Source organism: Xyrauchen texanus, chromosome 17, assembly GCF_025860055.1.
Source record: "Xyrauchen texanus isolate HMW12.3.18 chromosome 17, RBS_HiC_50CHRs, whole genome shotgun sequence".
Classification (NCBI taxonomy): Eukaryota; Metazoa; Chordata; class Actinopteri; order Cypriniformes; family Catostomidae; genus Xyrauchen; species Xyrauchen texanus.
The window spans coordinates 25524881-25548267 of NC_068292.1; the positions used below are offsets into that span (position 1 = coordinate 25524881).

Genomic DNA, 23387 nt, shown 5'->3' on the forward strand with positions numbered 1-23387 from the left:
ACTGTTTTAATAATGTTACGAATGTTGCCTAAATGCTTACATAAAATACCGTTGAGTGTCAGATTGTGAATGGACAGCGAGATCAGGAAATGAGAATGGTAAGGATCATCATCTGGCAATGACTGTCTATAACAGATGTTTGTCATTGCAGTGAGAGTGGGAGATGGATTTATGAGTGAGCCAGATGCCAGCGAGGAGTGAGAGAGAGAGAGAGAGAGCCCTGCACCCCCCGCTGAGCCTGTTTGGCATGAGTGTATTGAAAAGCGAGTTTTGTTTGAGACAGACATCATACCACCTAACATTTCCATTGTATTCCACAGAAAAAGAAAGTCATATGGGTTTAGAACAATATTAGGGTGATTAAATAACAGACCTGTATCTCTATCTCCTCTAAGTTTGGATGACAGTTTTATCTGTATGAACTGTTGTACCTGTCCTTCCCTCAGCTCATAAGAGATCAGTCTCATCTGGATAGGTGCCGGGCCAATATGAGCCACCGGAGGAGACACGGTCACTGTATGGGTTGGATCCGTCACCAATGGCAGTTCAAAGGCCATGGGAGGCACAGAAAGAGCTCGATTCACCTTCACTTGTGTGGCCGTCATACACACCAGACTCTTGAGAGAAGAGAGGAAAGGAGAGATGAGATAAAGCACAGTTTAATTTCAAGTTTCATTACTATGCAAATTAAACATTTTCAAAGAGTAAGACGATTGACAAATTCAATATGAGGGCTTGGGCGGGTTACTGCTGTCTTACTATCAGTCAAGTGTTCTTGGTGTGATCTGGACAGCCGCAGCAAAAGATGTATAATAGAGTTTTATCACTCAAAGGTATTGCGTTCCTTAATTCTGCAACTATGCCAGTGATGGACTGGTCATCTGGAGCACTTTGACTTTTTTCTGTGTGCCGGTCGACTATTGGGCTGGTCAATCACCCCACTCTTCTTTATGAAGCACTGCCATTTACTACTGTGCAAAGGAAACACTGCATCCACGTGACTAGCCACAGTGTGAGGATTGAGCATGACCGGCCCTCCCACACGGCGCTGACGAACCTGCTCTGTGCACGCACTGTGCAGCCCCATGGTAAACACAATATGCAAGATATGAAAACCTTTAAGGGGCCATGCAAAGCTCTTTGTTAGGGCTGTTTAATCTGTTTTCATTCTAAACAGCAGTGACGAGGTAAACAGGAAAACATTGTGTTGTTGGGTGCTTTGTTCAGAAGCGGGTTTAGTTATTAGCAATAATTAATAATTATCAAAAGATAATTATTAACATTAATAGAACTTTGATTAGAAACATTAGCTTATTAATCCTTCAAATCAACAATCATAGATAACTATTAATTATCAAAATCAATAGAATGTTAATAAGGAATAATATTGCCAGGGCACCACCCTGGAATCAGGGACTAATAACCAGACAGTAAAACCGTCTCAATATAGGATTGTTCTCTTAGGAAAGTTGATGTCCGGACATCCAACTACAAACTAAACAGTTACATGATAAGATATGGTAACAAATAAGCCTATAATACATGAGAGAATGGTATATATATATATATGTGTGTGTGTGTGTGTGTGTGTGTGTGTGTGTGTATATATAGGGCACAAAATGGCAGGTGTGGCTCTAGTGGAGAGTATGTCAAGCGTGGTTTCCAGCCAGAGAATGTGGTCGCGAATGTGGACGGAGAGACTGGTTAATGGCATCTGCCCGTTTAATATGCATCTCCGCTGGTACGATAACTTGGGCACAAAGCTGGTGTCTATCGCCAAGTTATCGGTTCACCAAATGTGTGAGCGGCTATGTTTGTGAGGGGATCATGTGTGCGGTTTGTATGAGAGAGAGTAACTGCACCAAAGCCGGTTTTAGCGATTGTGGGAGAGAAGGCAACCGCTCGTTTTATCACTTAGAGATGTGGTGAATGGCTCGTATTCAGTCTGCCGTGGTCATTGGTTCTTTAATGGATAAATTCAGTGTGCCGGTCTCACCTGCGATTGTGGAAATGCACAAACAGCCCAATGTAGTTGGACGACAACACAGCAAATCTCATTCAAGGTAACAGAAATTAATACCTTGAGTATTATTAGCAGCAATGAGCGGATGCAGTGGTCCATAAACTGTCCAAGCAATTACCTTGATGCACAAGAATAACACACTATAATAATCCATCTCTGCCCAGATGTAAACCTCTTGAGTCGCTTGAGGACGTGGGTAGAATGTGTGTTCATACATCGTTTGACTCAGAATCAGTTCCTCGAAGCTTGGGTGATGACGGGAGGACGTTTCCTTACACTGTCGGCAGGCGGTACAGCGGTTGATTCTCATTGGGTTGGCAGAGATATCAACGAAGTCGACTTGGTTGGAGGAGGAAAAGAAATCTTCGTTCTTCACATCTGTAGGCAAAAGGGTGAGACGTGGATTGCCTGGATGTCTCCTTCAGAAAAGTAAGCGTGCTCGGTGGAACACAGAGAAATCTCGGCTCATCCAGCAAGATGGAGATTGTATGGCCAAAGTTCAGGCAAGTACGTTACTTCCTTGGGCAAGGAAGTAGGGCTGCAACTAGACGTGGCGCACACTGTCGTTGGATGCAAAGCTTAAAAGGGTCTCCGAGGTTTTATACTCTCTATGACATCATGGTTGAGGGACACGTTCTGTTGTGCGTTTTATCCAATAGGAGTTGAGAGTTCGATCCTTTAGAATTTCACACCTAGGTGTAAAGTGAGCCAGGCTTGATGGGATATGTAGTGTGTTTTGGGTTCCCTTTGTTTGATTTTGGCACCGTTTGTGTTATCAGGCTTTTAGTGTTCCTACAGGGCATATGTATAGGACTGCCTTAGTCTCCTATCCGAGTAGAAGAGGCCCAATGTCCCATTCACGATAGTATTTAAATTTTTTCAATCCACACATCACCATTCTTTACCGGTGATCACCATGTCTTTACTAATGCCAGTGAAACTATACAGTACAAGAACTGTGGTACATTTTCATAAGGGCATGTACAAAGGAGAATTTAACAAGAGCTTTAAATCCTGTTCCCGCATGAATGAAGGATGAATCTATGAGTTTTTCCTCCTTCATAAATTTGTAACTTTAATGGAAAATAATAATTCAATAATTAAGTTCCTGATGAAAGAGAAATGTCAGTTAAGAATTTTCCCCGATTGTGGGGGAATGTTTTGGTTGGTTGGGCTGAATAGTTCCAGGGCCGATTTTATGTCAAGCCCTGAACTATGCCAGAAATGAAACTGAGAAAAATGGCTTCAAAGATTTTTTGACTGTCCAGCCAAATGTGGATTATAAAACTCACTCCCATTTCTCTTACAGATCATAGAGACATGGTTTGGGTTTATTTGACAAAATATGTTACTGTGTTTTGCAGAACAATATGAGTACAGTGGACTGAAATGATTGCAGATGTTTAAAACTGACCGATAGCACTTCAGTCTCAGTAATGTTCCAGAACATCTTCCAAAAATGAACGTCCAGGTTCTGTGTGATGCGTTCATACTCTTGACCTCGGAGTTCAGGGTCAATGGCATACTTTCCAGAGGTTAAGAATGAACTGGCTGCTACACCTGTGACAAATACAGGCAAAGAGATAGTTATAGTTAGCATAGCTGTCTACATAACATATCACATCATGAAATTATATGTTGACCAGAAACAGTAATAAGGAAAGGAAATATGCCAATGTGGGTTACCAGTCATACAGAAACACATAGATAACTGCTACCTCCTGGAAATGACTGAACATTATCATCCCTTGACAAACACACAAGTTTAAAATGTACAAACAACAACAGTAACGGAAAGTCATCAATAAGAAATTCTCTCTAATTATAGTCATGCTACACAGTATTTACATAGAACTCCAAGGAATGTTCAACATGTTCAAAAAACGATGTTAGTACCACGGTACATTTTTGTAAGTATAGGCACAGGCAAAAGTTGAACTTACATCACCTCAATAGAGGGGCAATGGGTATTCTACTGGCAGGATAGAGGACAGGGTTGGAAAGCACACAAGCTTCTCTCATCCACACTGCCCTCTGTGAGAGCTACTCACCATTTGGTGCAATATCTCCTGCATCCACTTGGTGCAGCATTGAGCACAGGAGACAATATTTGAATGTGTATTCTGTTGCTTAATATTCTCGATCACATTTGAAGCAAAGTAAATATAGGCATATTGGTTGGGCCTTTATTGCATCTGTGACTAGAGAAAATCTATGGTGCAGACAGTATATGTAAATCTATATGTATGTATGTATGTATGTATAAGCATAAAGTTGAAGAAGATTCCATACACTCAGGCTGAAGTCATTAAAATAAATTTAACAAATCCACAGAATTCATATTACCAAACAATTGTTTTGGCAAGTCATTTAGGACATCTACTTTGTGCATGAAGTTATTTTTTTCAACAATTGTTTACAGACAGATTGTTTCACTTTTTATTGACTATAATCACAATTCCAGTGGGTCAGAAGTTTACATACACTACATTAACAGTGCCTTTAAGCAGCTTGGAAAATTCCAGAAAATTATGTCAAGCCTTTAGGCAATTAGCTTCTGATAGGCTAATTGGAGTCAATTGGAGGTGTACCTTTGGATGTATTTTAAGGCCTACCTTGAAACTCAGTGCAGCTTTGCTTGACATCATGGGTAAAATGAAAACATATCAGCAAAGATATCAGAAAATAAAATTGTGGAACTCCGCAAACCTGGTTCATACTTGGGAGCAATTTACAAATGCCTGAAGGTACCAAGTTCATCTGTACAAACAATAATAAGCAAGTATAAACACCATGGGATGACGCAGCTATCATACCGCTCAGGAAGGAGACGCATTCTGTCTCCTAGAGATGAACGTAGTTTGGTGTGAAAAGTGCAAATCAATCCCAGAACAACAGCAAAGAACCTTGTGAAGATGCTGGGGGAAACATGTAGACAACTATCTATACCCACAGTAAAATGAGTCCTATTTTGACATAACCAGAAAGGCTGCTCAGCAAGGAAGAAGTCACTGCTCTAAAAACCAACACAAAAAAGCCAGACTACAGTTTGCAAGTGGACAAAGATCTTACTTTTTGGAGAAATATCCTCTGGTCTGATTAAACAAAATTGTTACTGTTTGCTCATAATGACCATTGTTATGTTTGGAGGAAAAAGGGTGAGGCTTGCAAGCCGAAGAACACCATCCCAACCGTGAAGCATGGGGGTGGCAGAATCATGTTGTGGGGGTGCTTTGCTGCAGGAGGGACTGGTGCACTACACAAAATAGATGGCATCATGAGGAAGGAATATAATGTGGATATATTCAAGCAAAATCTCAAGACATCAGCCAGGAAGTTAAAGTTTGGTTGCAAATGGGTCTTCCAAATGGACAATGACCCCAAGCATACCTCCAAAGTTGTGGCAAAATGGCTCAGGGACAACAAAGTCAAGGTATTGGAGTGGCTATCACAAAGCCCTGACCTCAATCCAATAGAAAGTTTGTGGGCAGAACTGAAAAAGCATGTGTGAGCAAGGAGGCCTACAAATCTGACTTTGTTACATCAGTTCTGGCTGGAGGAATTGGCCAAAATTCCAGCAACTTATTGTGAGAAGCTTGTGAAAGTGAACTGAAATTGTTTAACTGAAGTTAAACAATTTAATGCCAATGCTACCAAATACTAACAATGTGTATGTAAACTTCTGACCCACTGGGAATATGATGAAAGAAATAAAAGCTGAAATAAATTATTCTCTCTACCATTATTCTTACATTTCACATTCTTAAAATAAAGTAGTGATCCTAACTGACCTAAGACAGGGAAAAGACATTGTGAAAAACTGAGTTTAAATGTATTTGGCTAAGGTGTATTTAAACATCTGAATTCAACTCCATGGGGCTAAATAGTCTGGAAAATGTAACCATGCTGCCTTCCCATTACACAGGAGATATATATGGGAAGTTCAGCATCAGATGAGGTTGAAATTGAGAGTCCCAACTGACCTATCCCTGACTGATGCTTCTTGTAGTTCTCTCCAAATGCCACCAGGCTTATAGCTATTGACTGCAGGCATGGACGGATAGCAGGAGCAAACTGTATAGGGAGTGGACAAGAGAACCAAATTAGCTAGTCTCAAACTAGACGTGGAAAACGTAAGAGGCCAGGAGGCAGGATAACGTCTGGACAATAATGTCAATCAATTACAAATAAGTGTGAACTGACTGCCATCATTTAATTTGTTAGATACAGTATTTAAAAAAACTTCAGACTGCTGCATTAAAAGCTGCTTGTGATGGCATAAATATGGTGAATTAAACTATGTTAAATGTGTCTCAAAAAATCATGAGGCTAGCAAATAAAAGCAGTGAAGTGCATGTTGTTTGTGGGCAATTTAATTATTAATATAATCAGTTACGTCATCGCATGGCTCTCAAGTCAGTGGAAACGCAGGCTAGTTGTGCGATAGGTTTGCAGATTGCCTGTCTAAGCACTGACTCCAGCAAAATTACCAGCACCATTTCCATTGAAAATATTTTTAGAGGAAAAGAAAGGTGATTTAGATGGACTTCTTGCACATTTAACATAAAAAAATTAGCAGGTAAACAAAATGTAGACAATGTAACTGAAAATCAACTAGAATGTTACCAATATGTCAAAGGGAACTCTCAGCTGGAACACCAGGGGTCGGTTTACTCAAACAACTGTGAGTGATCTGACAAACTATCACAAACGAATACAGCTCTGACACAAGTGCATCAGCAATTTGTTAATGATAAAAAAAAAAAAACACCAGCTACATATGGTAAGTGAAAAAAAAAAAATGAGGAACGTGTGTTCCATTCATGCCTTATAGGTATATCTAAGGTAAACACAATTACTATTAACCACTCATTTACATTTACAATTTGCTAATACTGTGTTTGCAACCTTCAATTAAATGTATAAATATGACATTCTTTCTTTATGGTCACAATCTCTAGGCAACACACCTGAAATCCAACACAGCGCCCATAGAAACAGCCCTTGTGCATGGAGGCGGACTCTCTGAGGAAGCTCTGACTGAGGCCGGTCTCCTCCTGGAAGAAGAGGTTGCCATGGCTGTTGTCATGAAGCAGTCTCTGAGCTAGATAGAGCAGTGCCCTGAGCTGACACAGAGCGCTGCAGTATGCGTCCATCTCCGCTGCGTTGTGGCTGGCACGGAAAAAAATGCTTCGTCTGTTGGATGTGATATAGCGCCCTTTATGGATGATGTGGAGGAGGCAGCAGCGCACCACCTGAGAAAGAGGAGGACAAAAAGAGAATGAGATCTGAAAGTAGGAAGAAACAGAAGGTATGAGTACATGTTGCAAACACTTCACAAATTCATAATGGTCCATAGGGAAGAAAATATGCAAAACACAAGATTTGTGCACAAGAAGAGTGGCACAAGACAAAATACTCTTGGTGGTCAGTTAGAAAAAGTTGGAAAGCACCTTAAATGTGAAGTGTATAATTTGTTTCAATGGTGAAATTCTCTCTCGAATCTCAGCTTAATATTTTCACTATGGTGCTATCAAAACATTGCTCTGTTGTTTGAGCATGCCAACAATCCCAACATATCAACATTGACTGAACCAATGGCATGAGTTTAGTGCAAGACTAGACTACCTGACTGTCCGACAAATGACAAATGGGTTGTGTTTGGGGAACCGGTTTCAAAACAGGCATTATTTTTGTAATTTGGTGGTGCAGAGATTAGGCCAACATGTCACACCTTTAACAGCCACAAAGTACCGGTACATAAACCAGTTAATCATGATTCAATTCAATGCTATGGCAAAAAATAAGTTAAGAACAACTCTTTTCAATAAAGAGAGAAAAACAAGGATGATAAAAAAAAATGCAAAATCCTCGTTCCCCCATGCCAATTCAATAAAATCATTAAAAACACATTCAGACACACACCTTAACAAGGGAGCGATATCCATTGGCAGGAATATGAGGGTCAAAGTCAAAATGGTGATAGATGGTGGCAAATCCAGTGATGACAGGCTCCAGGCTATGAGCGTGCTCCTGGATGGTGGTCATGGCATCCACTAGGCGCTGAGCTGCATCCCCGGGTTGGCCCTTAGTGGCCCCCGAGAAAAAGGCGGCATTCTCTTCACACACATCATACAGGGCAGTGAACACTGCTTTGGTATCCATCACTAAGGGGATCAGATGGGTTAAGGACAAAATAATTACTTCAGATATGTACGTACACTGACAACACTTTTAAGCCAATTCAGAGCGATTAAGCTTAGGACAAAAGCTCTAAAGGAAGCATTCATTTTACAGCAAAAAACTCTTCTGAAGCACATCTATAGGTCTATGACATACTATATACTAGGTCCTAATTCTTTTACACACACAGTACAACACCACCACTAAGAATGTATACAAGGGCACATGACAAAACATTCACATCTTGAGGACTCTGACTGCTAAAAAAAGAACTGCTTTTACTTCTTTTTTGTATAGAGAAGAAGAAACAGGAAGTGCTCAAGCTATAGACTAGTAGAGGACAGAAGAACAACATCACAGGACATAATACTCAGTAACTAGTGATAAATGGGCACCCTACTGTACATTGTGCATTCATCCATACACTCATGCACATTTAGCTGATCAGGATGGTCATATCAGATACAGAGACAATACAGATGAGTGACAATAAGTAAGGTATCTCAGTGCCAATGCTGTCTGTGCTTTACCCCAAATAAAACCGTGCATCACAGTGAAACTCTCCTTCTCATCATTGGACACAAACACTCTAATTTTCCCCTCTGCCATGGTATCCTCTCATGGTCCCTCACTCCCTCTGGCTTCATGGACCTTCAGTGTGTTTGATTCCAACATGCGGGGACATTTATGAGAAGCACAAACATCTGCAGCTCAGGTTAATACAGGTAATCCACAAAATTGATGGAAAATTCTGCTCAAAATGTTGCTTTTGTGCTTGGAATTTAAAATGCATCTATACTGCAGTTTCTTTGCACTTTCTTTGTCTTTTCTGACTTTGTTGTGCTTAGGGTTGCAATAGTATATGATTTTCACGCTATGATAACAGTCTCAGAAAATTACACGTTTTCACATTATACAGTATTACACAATTAATATTATCAGTTACAATGACCCTTAAAGAAGTGAAAACAGATGTTTTTTGTATTTTTTTTTTTGGTTGAACAAACACTTTATTATAATTGAAACATATATGTATATGTGTAAAAAAAAGTCTCCCTTCTGAAAATAAAATAAAAGTAAGCTAACAGAATTACAATAAACCGAATTATAAGCAATAAAAAATATAGCATGTAACTGTGACATGTTATATAACTAAAGCATGTTAGTTTACATGTTAGCATAGCATGTAAAATGAACTACTAAATAAAAATAACATCAGCTGTGTGAGCTTTTAAAGTAGTCTCCTAGGATTATTAATAATTAACATATACTGTAGGTGCACGAAAGCACAGACAGATTGCTCCAGTCTGTACCTTTAACTCAGTGGTTCTCAACTGGTTTTGCTTCAGGACAGATTTTTATAGCGACCCACTATAATAAAAATGTAACCTGTGTTTAATGTATCCTGGGTCGCATTTCCTTTTTGTTGAATAGTTTTTTTCATGGTTTTCAAGTACAAGGACATGCATCAAGTGGCATTATTTTTGTTGTTGACATCAACAACAAAAGCAACAGGATGTCCCTCCCCACTTTAAAAATTGAAGAGCATATTTACTTACATGAGCCTATTATTATGCCGTTTGTTTCCTAATTTCAAACATAATTCAAACAGAAAACACATATTATACAGGAGGAAAGGCTCCTCATTACCATGGTTGGGTAATTGTAGCTAGTCTTAAATAATAGTAATAATATCAAATTATAGTATTAATGAAAAAATAAACACTAGCTGAACCACATCTTGAAACTTAAAATGATATAAAATGAGGTCTAGATTCTACCTTTGTCAAAATAACAAGATTTTACTCATGCAAAATTGTGAAACAATTTTTTAAAGGTGATGTATAGTAAAAAAAAAAAAAAATAGCACACAGCACACTGTTGCTCTTTTCCTCCTCTGTGCTGTTTGGCATGTCAGGGCTGCCTACTGTTTGAGAGGTTCGACTTGACTTCCACAATGCTTTAAACTAGAAGAGTATATTATAATTGCAAACTACTATAATTATATATATATTATAAACACATTCATGCGAAAGTGCAGATGAGAAGTCTTAAGCTGTTTGAGTGATTATCATTAAATCTGCCTCAGCAGTCCTAAATAGGCTATCATTTGGGCGGCCAACAAAATATCTTCAATGGGAGAACCATGGCATTGCTCTTTCCCTGCTGTCCACGACCCGGTCTGAATAGACCTGCGACCAACCAGTTGTGAAACACTGCTTTAACTCACACACACACACACTCACTTATGTCATACCCCCTCGCCTCGCTTCTATTTGACATTTTCTCCATTGCATGTGTGTGTGTGTGTGTGTGTGTGTGTGTGCGTGTGGCAAGTTGACGAGTCTGACAGGCAGTCGAGGAGGAAAGGAGATGCGCACACGCAGGTGAAATTCTCAGTCCGGTTGCATTTTTTGTTCTCAATACCATATAAACAAATGTACATGTATGAAAACAATAAATTTTTATACCGCTGCAACCCCAGTTGTGCTTTAATGTCATGCAGTAACACAATGACATAGTGACTGATGCATGTCGTCATGAAACAGAGTTCTTCCCCTCCAAATTAGATCAAAAGTGGTCACAGGAGACACATTTAAGTGATCAGGTGTAAACAGCGATGTGTCTCACCTGACCACATGTGATCAAATCACACAAAGTGCATCTTAATAGCAGGTGTTAACAGGGTCAAAGTATTTTACTGTGCCATTGTACAGTGTACTGTTACAAGCACATCATGTTTCCATTATAGGACAAGAATCACCTGATACTGATACTGATGTTAAGACTAGTGCAAAACTAGTCTTAAATCCATTGATTCTGGTGGCAGATAAATGTCATTAGTGCTGTCCTAAGTTTCAGTGCAGAAGCAGATATCAGAGCATTGACTAATTTGAATACAGTCTTGTGGATAATCTAAATCTTTCATAACAGAAACGATGCCATCCACAGCAAGAGAACTTAACACCCAATCCCTTTTCTGCTCCCAGAACATGTTCAACACAACAAAACACACACATGAATAAAAACATTCATGATACATGAAAACAATCTAGAGTTGCAAATACAAAGCTCTTACAATGAAAGTCTATTTCAGCCCTTTTTATATATATAGTTTTTTTTAATTAGAAACAGTGCAACGGTTACAATTCAGATGATTATGAAGTTACACTGGGAAATCAGCTTTAAATGCATGTCACTTCATTGAGTGGAAGGCTAAAAACTTTAGGCTGATTAACATTTGTACTTTAAGATAAAAAAAAACTATAATATTTTTGATATATTATATCTTAAATCTATATAGCAGGGTTTGGGGGCAGTCTCCAGAAACAGGGTTTAGAACCACTGCTCTAGTCGATTTTGTGTTTTGATCATGCTTTGTGGGTGTGACTTTTTTGCCGTGTCATCACCATTCATATCTATACAACCAATATACAACCAATACCCCCTAGAGGGTCCGAGGTGCACAGTCTCACAAAATCCTGAGGGAGCCACTGAAGAATGTGTCATTTTTATGGAAGATTTGCACAAGTTGATATACAGCTAAAGGAGCTCAAATACTGGAGTGGAGATCTAGATTGAGCAGCATTCTAATAATAGCAATTTTAGTTGTTGATGACAAATAGGACATTGATCAATGAAATCTTTAAGAACATAAAGCTAATTCCAAAGAGAATCACAATACCACTGATGGATCAATCAATCAAAGAATTACGAGAACTTTAACAACCTCCGCTGAAGCCAGAAAAAATCTAAAAATCCAGCATGACTAATGCTGGCTGAATGTGGAAATTTATTGGAGCAATAATAAAGATTTTATCTGACATAAAAAAAAAATCTGTTATCTTGAATTTGTTTTTTGCAGAACACAATGAAACCATTTCATAAAACTGGCTTAATGAGTGCTCTAAAAACAAACTGTTCAGTTCTTCCGAAATTGCACCCTTCTACAGCCAAAGCCTGGCCTAAACCACCAAAGCCAAAATACTGTAAGTAACAACTGCTTTTTCAATGCCACTGCACAAGGTTCTACAGTACGACCATTTCAGTCGCATTTCCCCCCCAACCCCCATTTGTAACTGGCGCATGTGAGACGTCTCCGTTTACATAAGCACGTCAAGAACACACCTGACACTGCTACATGCTTTGTGCCGTTTGCGCTGCGTTGCATGCCCTTAAGTTTAAACAAGTATTGTCACTATTTTTGCTGAATGTGTGAAAGTGATTTGAGAGCAAATCAGTACATATAGAGCAAATATTCAAAAAACATTGTAAGGTAAAGCCAATAGAATGGCTTTTATTTTGAAAAACTGACATTACTTATATTTTGATTTCACATCGTAGCACATAGTATATGTGGCCATTAGCTCTGTACTATGCGTGGACCTCATTATTTGACACACAAATCACAATAATGGTGACAACCAAAGACAACATACTAAGTAAAAGATCAGCTTTGAATAAATCACAAAATGACAAATAACTGAAAATTACAACAAATACAATAACAGCAGCATATAATCTGCAAACTGTAAAGCTATGAGCAGTACGTTGTCATTTGCATAATTGATTCATCCCGCAAAGCATTAGTGGGAGCTGAAGTGCCGCTTGATGAAAAATGCTCACACCTGATACAAATTCAGAAAATAAGTCATGAAAAATATTAGTTTGTGGCTATTTGAGTCTTACTTTGTTTAATGGACAGCAGAAACAGCGCTTAGCAAGGGCATTTACATTTTTCTCAAGAATAATCTGGGGAAGGAATATGTTTATTTTTATATATGTACATATTCTGGCCAATTTTTTTTCTTCTTCATTTTTACATTAATAAAATGTATCAAAGCATACACAAAACAGCAGAAGCGCAACAACATGCTTTTTAAAATATACAGGGAGGTTGAGCGGAGCTTGAAGTGTGAGAATCTACAACATTAAAAACCTCTCAGGATGCATTATGGAGCACACACACACACACACACACACACACACACACACACACACACACACACACACACACACACACACACACACACACACACACACACACACACACACACACACACACACACACACACACACACACACACGCGGACTGAACCCTAGAAAGTGAACATTACCCTCTTCTGAACTCATGCTGGAGATCCTGTGCGTCCTGTCCGTTCTACACCAGCACAGCCATGCAGCCTGAGAAATAGAGACAAGAGAGGAAGGGGAAGACAGTGAGATGGTATGTTTTGATTGGAGGCTCTCTATTACCCCCTCCCATCTCCACCGTTCATGATGTTAAATTCTGTCATTTTAAATTTCAATCCTATTGACTCTTACGTCATCCCCTCTTTTTCTGTTATCTCTTGCTTTATTTTCATTACTCAAATTCTCTGGAGAGGACAGCTCTGCTATTTTCTCCCATACCCACTGTCTCTGTTCTAGTGAGGTGACATTTCACCCAGTGTACAATAAAAACAAATTACTCACTGCAACATGCATGCGAACACACACACACACACACACACACGCGCCTATGCGAGACTGTGTTTAAAGTATTATGGATGATCTGTACAAAAGTTTGTAGATTTTAAAGCTGCACCTTTGCTATTGCAGAACAGTTTTCAAATATTTTCAATCATTGGTCTCAAACTGATTTTCAAAGATTTTTAAAAACAATTATTGGCCGACAGATGGTCGCTGTTGCTGTTGGTGCGAAAGGGCCATTCACAGGCAATTTATCTCGCATTTGGTATGAAAGGGCCTTAACTGTGTGTGTAGACCATCTAGACTCTATCTCTGTCCTTTTTTGAGTGCAAACCCTCAACTGACCCTCAAATAACCTTTGCCTCTATTAGTTGTTCCAGCACAGGGTGGCCAGAAAGAAGGTCTAGACTAACACAGACAAAAACATTTAATGAATTTATGTTGTAATTGTTATATCAAAAGAATTGTTGCTACGTATATGTCAGCTGATTTCAATGAGGTCACAACCTTGCAGACTGCATGAAACAAAGTGAGATCATATTTTGCATGCTACACTGAATTATAAATCAGTTACTCCACTGTACATCTGTTGTGTTTAGGAATGTAAATTGGACATTTCATCATGATAAGATCTAAAATCGATTCTCTTGGCCTGTGATCCGATATTTGATGATACTTCAAAGTCTGCTGCCATATGATTTGGATTTGATTCAGGGCCCTGTGATCGATTTTCCAATATTATGTGCCTATGGTACACAATCAATTACAGTTAACTGGGATAAATGTTAGTGCTGTTCAGAATGTCGGCGTTGTCAAGATGTTTCACATGGTTGAACTGCTCCATGGTACTTTTAACCCCGTTTTTGAGCACAAAACAAAACCAATGACATACTTGAACTTAAATGCTTGTATTTACTGGACCCTTTGGAGTATGGACACAGTTGTAGTATCTTTAGAAAGTAGAACATTTGGGATTTATCTCCCAAGCTTCAGAATTAATATATGTTGTTATTTTTTAAAGTTAGAGAAGCTGAAGTTTATAGTAATGGAAATATTTTGTGCTGAACATGTTTTATAATCTAAAAAAAACAATAATAATAGTACCAAGACAACCCAGAAACACAATGTTCTCAAAGCCACAAATCTAAAAAAGTTACATTTCAAATTTGAAGATGATCTAAGAAAAAAGCTTGCAGGAACCTCATTTTTTTTGTCTGTAAAATCGCTGGAAGCGTACAGAGTAAAATTAAGGCTCCACCTTTCAAGACGACACAAAATTTGACTGCACTGCTTGGCTATTATGAATAAAACTATGCCGCATTTTTTAAAATAGACTTTGGAGACAGGCTCATTTTGTTTATGAGACTAATATATATCATATAGTTTTACAACATGAATGCTGCTCAGATTGCATAGTTTGTTGAAGAACGATGACGTAGGGTAATTCTTTCAGGTGAGATCTCATGTAAACAATGGAGAATATATCAATATTTCTCAGATTTATCACTTTTATGGACAAAACGTGCTATTGAATGTTTTTCAATGAACGCTTGTCATGAACAATTGACCCAAGTGTGGCGAACTGGATTCATCTGGCGATCATGTTTTCATAACAAAGGTATGAAACGTATCGGTTACCTAACGTAACCTCGGTTCTCTCTAGATGAGGGAACGAGTATTGCGTAAGCTAGCTTACGCTACGGGAAAGATTCATCTTTTCTGAGATATTGAAGCCAAAAAATTATCCTTAATTTTTGTATCCATTGTCAACGCAGCGCGGCAGCTGCAGACCTTGAGCGGGCTAGCTAGCGAGCTCATAGGTTGCTCTGCGGCAACTGCTGCAGCCTATAGACGAGCTTGGGCGAACTCGCATCCAATGAGAGGCGTCCGCGCGCTCACTGGATCAAAGCCCGCCAAAATGGGCGTGACTTGAGTGCATATAAGCGTAGTTCAGTAGGCTGGAACCCTGGTTTTCATTGACTGAAGCGAAAAGTCGCCGTGGCGCGAAGCACGGCCGGCTACGCAATACTCGTTCCCTCATCTAGAGAGAACCGAGGTTACGTTAGGTAACCGATACGTTCTCTTACGAGAGGTTCTCTCGTATTACGTAAGCTAGCTTACGCTACGGGAACCCATTGTCAACGCCGTGCGCGTCAAGCATCCACTGTATGAGCCCCAGGGAATTAAGGGGGGACCCCTTATGAGTGGGGAAATAATATTTGGCCGGCAAGAATGCAGGTCATTGATTGTGTAATACATAAGCACATAGTGGGAAAGGAACGACAGAGCGGCGGTGCCGGTCTGTGTGGAATGTGTCCCATCAGTGCAGCTCACCAGGGGAGCTGTAGCGTATTAAACCGCTAGTAGTTTTGCCTGCAGAGCGGGCACTTCCATATTGTAAAATCTGACAAAGGTGGAGGGGGAAGTCCATCCCGCTGCCACACATATGTCGTGAATGGAAATCCCGCTGGACCATGCCCACGAGGATGCCATGCCTCTAGTGGAGTGAGCCCTAATGCCCAACGGGCATGGCAGGTCTTTTGACGCGTATGCAGCAGCAATAGCGTCCACTATCCATCTAGATAGTGTCTGTTTCGAGGCGGCGAGACCTTTGGTGCGCCCTCAGAGCGAAACGAAAAGCTGCTCAGAGCGTCTGAAAGCGGCGGAGCGCGCAGTATACAATCTCAGTGCTCTGACCGGGCAAAGGAGATTGGCGTCGCGTTCAGCTATCGGATGCTGGCAGCGCCGATAGGGAAATGACCTGTGCTCTGAAAGGAGTACCGATCACCTTGGGAACATAGCCGTGTCTAGGCTTTAAAATGACCTTGGAGTCCCTTGGTCCAAACTCAAGACACGCAGCGCTAACAGACAGCGCGTGAAGGTCTCCCACACGTTTGACTGATGACAGGGCAGTCAGAAAAACGGTTTTGAGTGAAAGGTATTTCAAATCCACGGATTGAAGTGGTTCGAAAGGGGGGCTTTCATAGTTTCGAGAACTATAGAAACATCCCAGATAGGAACCGATGGGGGGCGCGGGGGGTTCATCCTTCTAGCTCCCCTGAGGAAGCGGATGACCAGCTCGTTTTTACCCCATGACTGGCCGTGCAGGGGTTCAGCGAATGCCGCAACGGCCGCCACATACACTTTGAGCGTGGATGGGGATCCAGCAGCTCTTGTAGAAATACGAGCAGCGACGACACCCCACATGTCCGCGGATCCAGGTCTCTGTCAGTGCACCATTTTGAGAACACAGACCATTTTGACGCATAGAGTCTTTTCGTGGAAGGGGCTCTAGCGTGTATGATGGTGTTTATTACTCCTTCTGGCAGAGCGACGGGTAGTCGTTGATCACCCACGCATGCAGCCCAGCTCTGGGTGGGGATGCCAGATTGTGCCGCGAGCTTGAGAGAGGAGATCTGCTCTCACTGGGATGGGCCACGGCGCTGTCAGTGACAGCTGCATAAGCTCCGGGAACCATGTCTGATTCTCCCAACGCGGGACTATGAGGAGCACCGAGTGACGCGTTTCCTGATCCTCTGCATTACCTGTGGCAATAGCGAGATGGGAGGGAAGGCGTAAAGCGGGCGTCTGGGCCAGTCCTGGGCCAGCCGTCCTCGCTCGAGAAAAATATTGGGCAGTGAGAGTTCTCTTTGGACGCTAAAGAGGTCTATCTCTGCTCTGCTGAATAGGTGCCATAACGTCTGGACTGTTTGAGCGTGCAGGGACCATTCCCCTGGGGGAATATTGTCTCTGGACAGTCTGTCCGGGCCGTCGTTCAGGTGGCCTGGCACATGCGTCGCCCTCAGCGAGCGCAGGTGGCACTGGGACCAACTCAGTATGCGTTTCATCAGATGGAATAGGTTCCTGGATCTGACACCGCCCTGACGGTTTAGGTAGGATACCACAGATCTGTTGTCCGAACGGACCAGGACGTGGTGACCCTGAATTACCGGGAGAAAGCGCACGCAGCGCGCATCGACCACTATCATTTCCAGACAATTTATGTGAAGGAGCTTTTCCTGAACTGACCATAGGCCGAAAACCGGAGAGCCCTCGCGAGACCGCCCCAACTCGTGTTGGACGCCGTCTGTAGAGATGACTTTTCAGCGAGATACAGCTCCCATTGTCACTCCCGCTGATACCATTCGGCCACTGTCCAGGGCTGCAGAGCTGAAATACAGGTCTGAGTCACCTTGATGGGCTGGCGGCCTGTGGCCCAAGCCCGGCGAGACGCTGGTATTTAGCCAATGCTGAAGCGGGCGATGTGCAGTAAACCCAGCTGAAGTACTGCTGCGGCTGAGGCCATGTAACCTAGCACTCTCTGGAATTTCTTCAGAGGCGTGAGGCTGTTCATCTGAAAAGATGCGGCTAGTCGCTGAACACGGCGCGCTGTGTAGATAAGCTGAGCCGTCATTGCCACGGAGTCTAGTTCTATTCCAAGGAAGGAAATTGTCTGACTGGGCTGTAGTGAGCTCTTGGTCCAATTGACTGCAAGACCCAACTGTTCAGATGGCTGAGTAGAACTGCTCTGTGAGACAGAAGCTCCATATGTGACTGTGCCATAATCAGCCAGTCGTCCAAATAGTTCAAAATTCGCAAACCCTGACTCCGCGAGGGGTGCGAGCGCCGCATCCATGCACTTCGTGAAAGTACGGGTGCTAAGGACAGGCCGAACGGAAGGACGGTGTATTGATAAACCTGGCCGTCGAAGGCGAATCTCAAGAATGGCCTGTGACGGGATTTATCTGAATCTGAAAGTACGCATCTTTCAGATCGAGAGAAATAAACCAGTCCCCTGGCGCATCATGCGCGAGGAGTTTCCTGATTGTAAGCATTATGAACGGTCTTTTTGCAAGCACCTTGTTCAAAACCCTGAGATCTAATATGGGTCTGAGGCCGCCGTCTTTCTTGGGAACAAGAAAATAACGGCTGTAAAGCCCCGACTCGCTCAGAGAGGGTGGCACTTTCTCTATGGCCCTTTTGCACAGAAGGCTTGCTGTTTCTGAATGAAGCATGCACGCTGCTTCCGTGTTCACAGTGGTTTCGAGCCGCGCTCTGAAGCGAGGAGGACGGCGATCGAACTGTAGCAAATAGCCCTGTTGTATTGTGCTTAACACCCACTTGGATATCCCTGGAATAGCTTCCCACGCTTTGAAGCATAACGCTAGAGGGTGAATGGCCAATTCGCTCTGATTGCCGCACACAGAGCTGAACAAAATGTGTGAGCTGCTTAGTGTGTTTATGCATGATTGCTCGCAGACAGCATGAACAGGCTGTTTTGTGAGTGACTTCCCGATTGGAATGAATGGGTAAAGAGTCACATCTGTTACGTGATGCGCAAGCATAGTCATGGGCACGGGACTTACACACAGAGGAATGTTTGCTGGCCGTGTAACAGAGCGGGCAGAGAATGGGCGCGCGCACGTATTCGTATTGACTCTAGCGCTCGAGCGGTTCGTAACCGCCTTATGTGAGCGTGCTCTGGTGGGGACACGAGACATGCAGTGCTTGTGTGTAGAGGTGAACACTGGATTGTGGGCACATTTTCTACACATAGGGCTGGTCGTGTGACGCATTTGTGGGCGCCTTCATTGACTCTGACGCTCGAGCGGTTCGTAACCGCTTTATGAGAGCGTGCTCTGATAGGGGCACGGGATGTGTTATGCTTGTGTGTAGGGGTGAACACTGGGTTGTGGGCACATTTTCTACACATAAGACATGTTTGCTCTTTACAAGATTTATTTGGGTCGCCGCGAAAACGGCGTTTGAGTGCAGGCAAGCGGGCAGTGTCACCGGCTTGTTGGCTGCTAAATTCACCACTGCAGTAACCTGAGAGAAGGGGACTGACAGGGGGGCGAAGCTTTGACGGTGGTCCGGGCCGCGGCGGGACTGAGCCGTCGTTTGTTCAACACAGTTAGGAAGACTTCGGCTGCTCGGGTTTCAGCGTTACCTTAGATCGAGGCCCGCGGGGGGGGCGGCAGTCTGAGTTTGTTGAACTGGGCGCTGTGAAGAGGCTCGTGCAGGAGGCTGATCACGTGAGCGGCCTGCAGAGGAGCTAGCGCGACGCGGCAGGAAGAGGTTCATGGCTTGGATGGCTTTCTGGACTTCTGAGAAGCGGTCAACAATGCCACTCACCGCGGAGCCGAAGAGACCGGTCGGAGAGAGCGGTGCGTTGAGGAACGGCTTGGCCGGCGGCGGAATAGGTGGGCCAACATAGGCGGAAGTCGCTCTGCAGGCCTTAGACGGGAGCACAGGCTTGGAACGCCATCTCGCGGAGGGCGGACAAAGGTGTGCTGCTACCGAGTCCTCGACCGGGGGGATGTAGGAGTAGCCTCTCTCAGTGGCGCCGTCCACCGACGCGAGAGAGGTGGAGACGTGGGAACGGGACCTGGCTGAAAAAGGAGCGTTCCACGACTTTGCAAGCTCCGTGTGTAATTCCGGCAGGAAGGGATCGGCCCGGGCCGCGGGTGTAGAGCGGCGATGGCTTTGAAGAAAGCAGCCGTCGAGTCTGTTGGGTGCCTGCTCAGGGGGCGGTGACCACTCGAGCCCGAGGCGGTCGACGGCCTGTGTGAGGAGGCGTGTTAACTCCCCTTCGACTCCGGCGCGGGTCCTGCTGGATTCCTGGGCCGAGGAGGAGGCTTGGGAGCCTGACCACTCCTCGCTGTCCGAAGCCATGATGGAACAGTGGCCCTTATCCTCCACCTCGTCATCCGAGATGGCAGCAGTGCGGCCGCTCGGCGGCAACTGTGCGTCCCGGGGGTGCAGGGAGGGTGAAAGCGATGCTCGAGGGAGAGGCTCCGGCGAGGCAGTCGCTTCAACCACAGATTCCGGCAGCCTTTGTGAGCGGCGCTTCTTCCTGCGCGGCTGAAGTTAAGGTGGCGCGGCGGTTTCTGCTTTGAGCGCTTCGAGTCGAGCCCGCAGGGTCGACATCGGTAGCTCCTCGCAGAAATCGCATCCGCCCTCAGTGAGGGCGAGCTCTGCGTGCCCCAGTCCCAGGCAGAGAGCGCAGATGATGTGGCGGTCTCCTTTGCTGAGAAGGGCACGACATGAGGCGCAAGTGGAGCGAGGCATCTTGAAAAAGACGCTCGTACTCTTTTGTGAATAGTTCGTGAGAACTAGCTTGCTGAATAAAAGGATACGTCGTCGGATGGCGTAGCTCGCAGGATGGCTGAAGGTGGCGGAGACGGCCGGCTTCTTCTAGCGCTGTCCACGCTTGCTTGATGCCCCTCGAACGGCGACGCGGCTTCCAGGTCAGCGATGCGAAGAGCTTCGCTGAAGAGATGAAAATCAGGGTTCCAGCCTACGAACTACACTTATATGCACTCAAGTCACGCCCATTTTGGCTGGCTTTGATGCAGTGAGCGCGCGGACGCCTCTCATTGGATGCGAGTTCGCCCAAGCTCGTCTATAGGCTGCAGCAGTTGCCGCAGAGCAACCTATGAGCTCGCTAGCTAGCTCGCTCAAGGTCTGCAGCTGCCGCACTGCGTTGACAATGGATACAAAAATTAAGGATAATTTTTTGGCTTCAATATCTCAGAAAAGATAAATCTTTCCCATAGCGTACGCTATCTTACGCAATACGGGAGAACCTCTCGTAAGAGAATCCCATTTTGATATGGCATGTTTTCATTTGTACTCCTGGCACAAATAACTAAATAGTTGTTTCTGGAGCATTGCTATAATGAAACAGAGATCGGATATCAATTTTGAACCCTTAGACCTTTGAAAAGATGTATAATTTGTTAACATTCATTACATTTATAGATGGTAAATTATGCGATTGCATATCAACAGGTTAAATAGCAAATTCTCATGTAAAATACAAATGGGTCATGCGTGCGCAACATAATCGATGGAAGGCTGGGTGGAATAATAGGGTTCAAAGAGTATTACTATGAATGCAAACTTTAATACAGTGAAAAAACACTATTAGCATAACATACATATTTATAAATAAATAAAGATTTGTACTCAAATAAAATATTTGATGCCACGAATGTACCTTCATTTACCATTACTATTATTTTGAATGGCCATGGAAAAAAAATGAAGTAATGTGATAATTTTACCTGGTCGCAAAAAGTAGCCCATTAATTTACCTGATGAACTTTCACCTTTTGCTGACCCTTTATGGTTAATGGTTGCATCATGTTTGGAAGGATGTGTCCTCCAGAGGTCGCATTTGTCGGCCGCATACGTCATTGACGCGGTCTCATTTCATAAATGCGAGTAGGACACTTCGAATGCGACCTTCTTTCATGGGAATTCGGAGGATGCATGAGGTGTATCCTTCGTGGGCACTCACAACCCAAAATTCTTTTCTTTAACGGAAATGTCTAAAAAAAAAAAATATGCCAATTTGTCTGTAAATTTGATGTTCAAATGCAAGTAATGCTAATTCCCAAGTTAAAGTACCTCAGTAGATGGGTGCAGAGTATATTACATGTATAATTATATTAATATACAATTAAAAAAGTATTAGACTAAAAGTACACCAGTAAAATCTAATTTCTTTTCTCATTACATCATTACAACTCTCCTAAAATGTACCTCATATATTCCCTTCCAGAGGGACTTTGTTCGCTTCTCATCAAAGTGCTCGCGTTTGTTAAAGAATGGCGTGCTGTCATAGCAATCATGATACGTTCCGTTTCCCCTAAGAAATCAGTCTCGTTTAAACGAGGCTTGTTTAAAGGAGGACACTCGGTATACTGCAGCCTTCAAAGGATGCGTCCTTCCTAGCATGTAGCCTTCCAAACGAGAGACACAGCCAATGTGTCCTTCTAAATCACTTGCACTTCTATTACCAACTGACACATAAGTGCCAGCTTTACATTTCATACATTCTGCTTCCCACGGATCTCGACCTGGACAAAAGCATGGGAATGTTTTTGCGCAAATCTTCTGTAAATTTGCACTTTCGTTTGGGCATTGTTTCCACTCAGCTGTCATTGGCTGCTACTAACACAACAGCGATTCACGCGTTCGCGGGGAGATTGACAGGCAGGAATTTGGAGTAGCATCCTGCAATATCGGATGCTGCATTTTCAGGACCGCATTGCTAGGACCCTAGGTTTTTATTAACAGTGCCACCTACCGAATTTGAGGACCATTGACCGCATTTTTTTCTGGCAACATAGAAGATGGACAACAATCAGTGTTTGACCAGGAATTTGGCCAATAGTTGTTGCAAGCCTCTTATAATCGACCGATTGGTGTGCGAGAATGCGAGACTTACAAAGAAGGGTTAAAGCAATGAAAATATGCACACACACACACAATAAAGTATTAGACCAGATGCACATCCTAATGAAACAATTTTCTTGATAAAAAATATGATCGTGTCTAGTAACATGTACATGTGAAATGCAAGAAATAGCATTTTAGCTTAGCGTAAAGCTGACAATTTACACAAGGGTTATTTCTATTTCTTGTGCTCCAAATTCACTTCTCTGTTCGCTCGTATGAATTTAACACATCAAAAGACAGTGTTTATATGTATTATTTATATGTATATATTTTTCCATCTGAAAGGACTAAATATTAAATTAAACAAATGACAATAAAATGCATACCTGTATTCTTATTACCAATTATTTAAATTGTAACTGTAGTGCAATACAGTTACTTATATTTTGTATTTTAAATACATATTCCCATTACATGTATTTCGTTACTCCCCAACCCTGCCCTTATAGATTAATATTTT

General features: G+C 42.7%; 1 protein-coding gene across 1 annotated transcript in view; it reads right to left on the reverse strand.

The window, feature by feature from the left end:
• LOC127658453 (hormone-sensitive lipase-like) overlaps nt 1-23387 on the reverse strand; it is a 60688-nt gene that overhangs the window by 29670 nt on the left and 7631 nt on the right. The window contains exons 2-7 of the mRNA XM_052147769.1: nt 13324-13390; nt 7949-8190; nt 6994-7278; nt 6007-6097; nt 3438-3583; nt 432-617 (exon numbers count right to left, since the gene is read on the reverse strand). Of these exons, the coding sequence (XP_052003729.1) occupies nt 432-617; nt 3438-3583; nt 6007-6097; nt 6994-7278; nt 7949-8190; nt 13324-13339 (966 nt within the window). The 5' untranslated portion in view covers nt 13340-13390. The remainder of the gene's footprint in view (nt 1-431; nt 618-3437; nt 3584-6006; nt 6098-6993; nt 7279-7948; nt 8191-13323; nt 13391-23387) is intronic.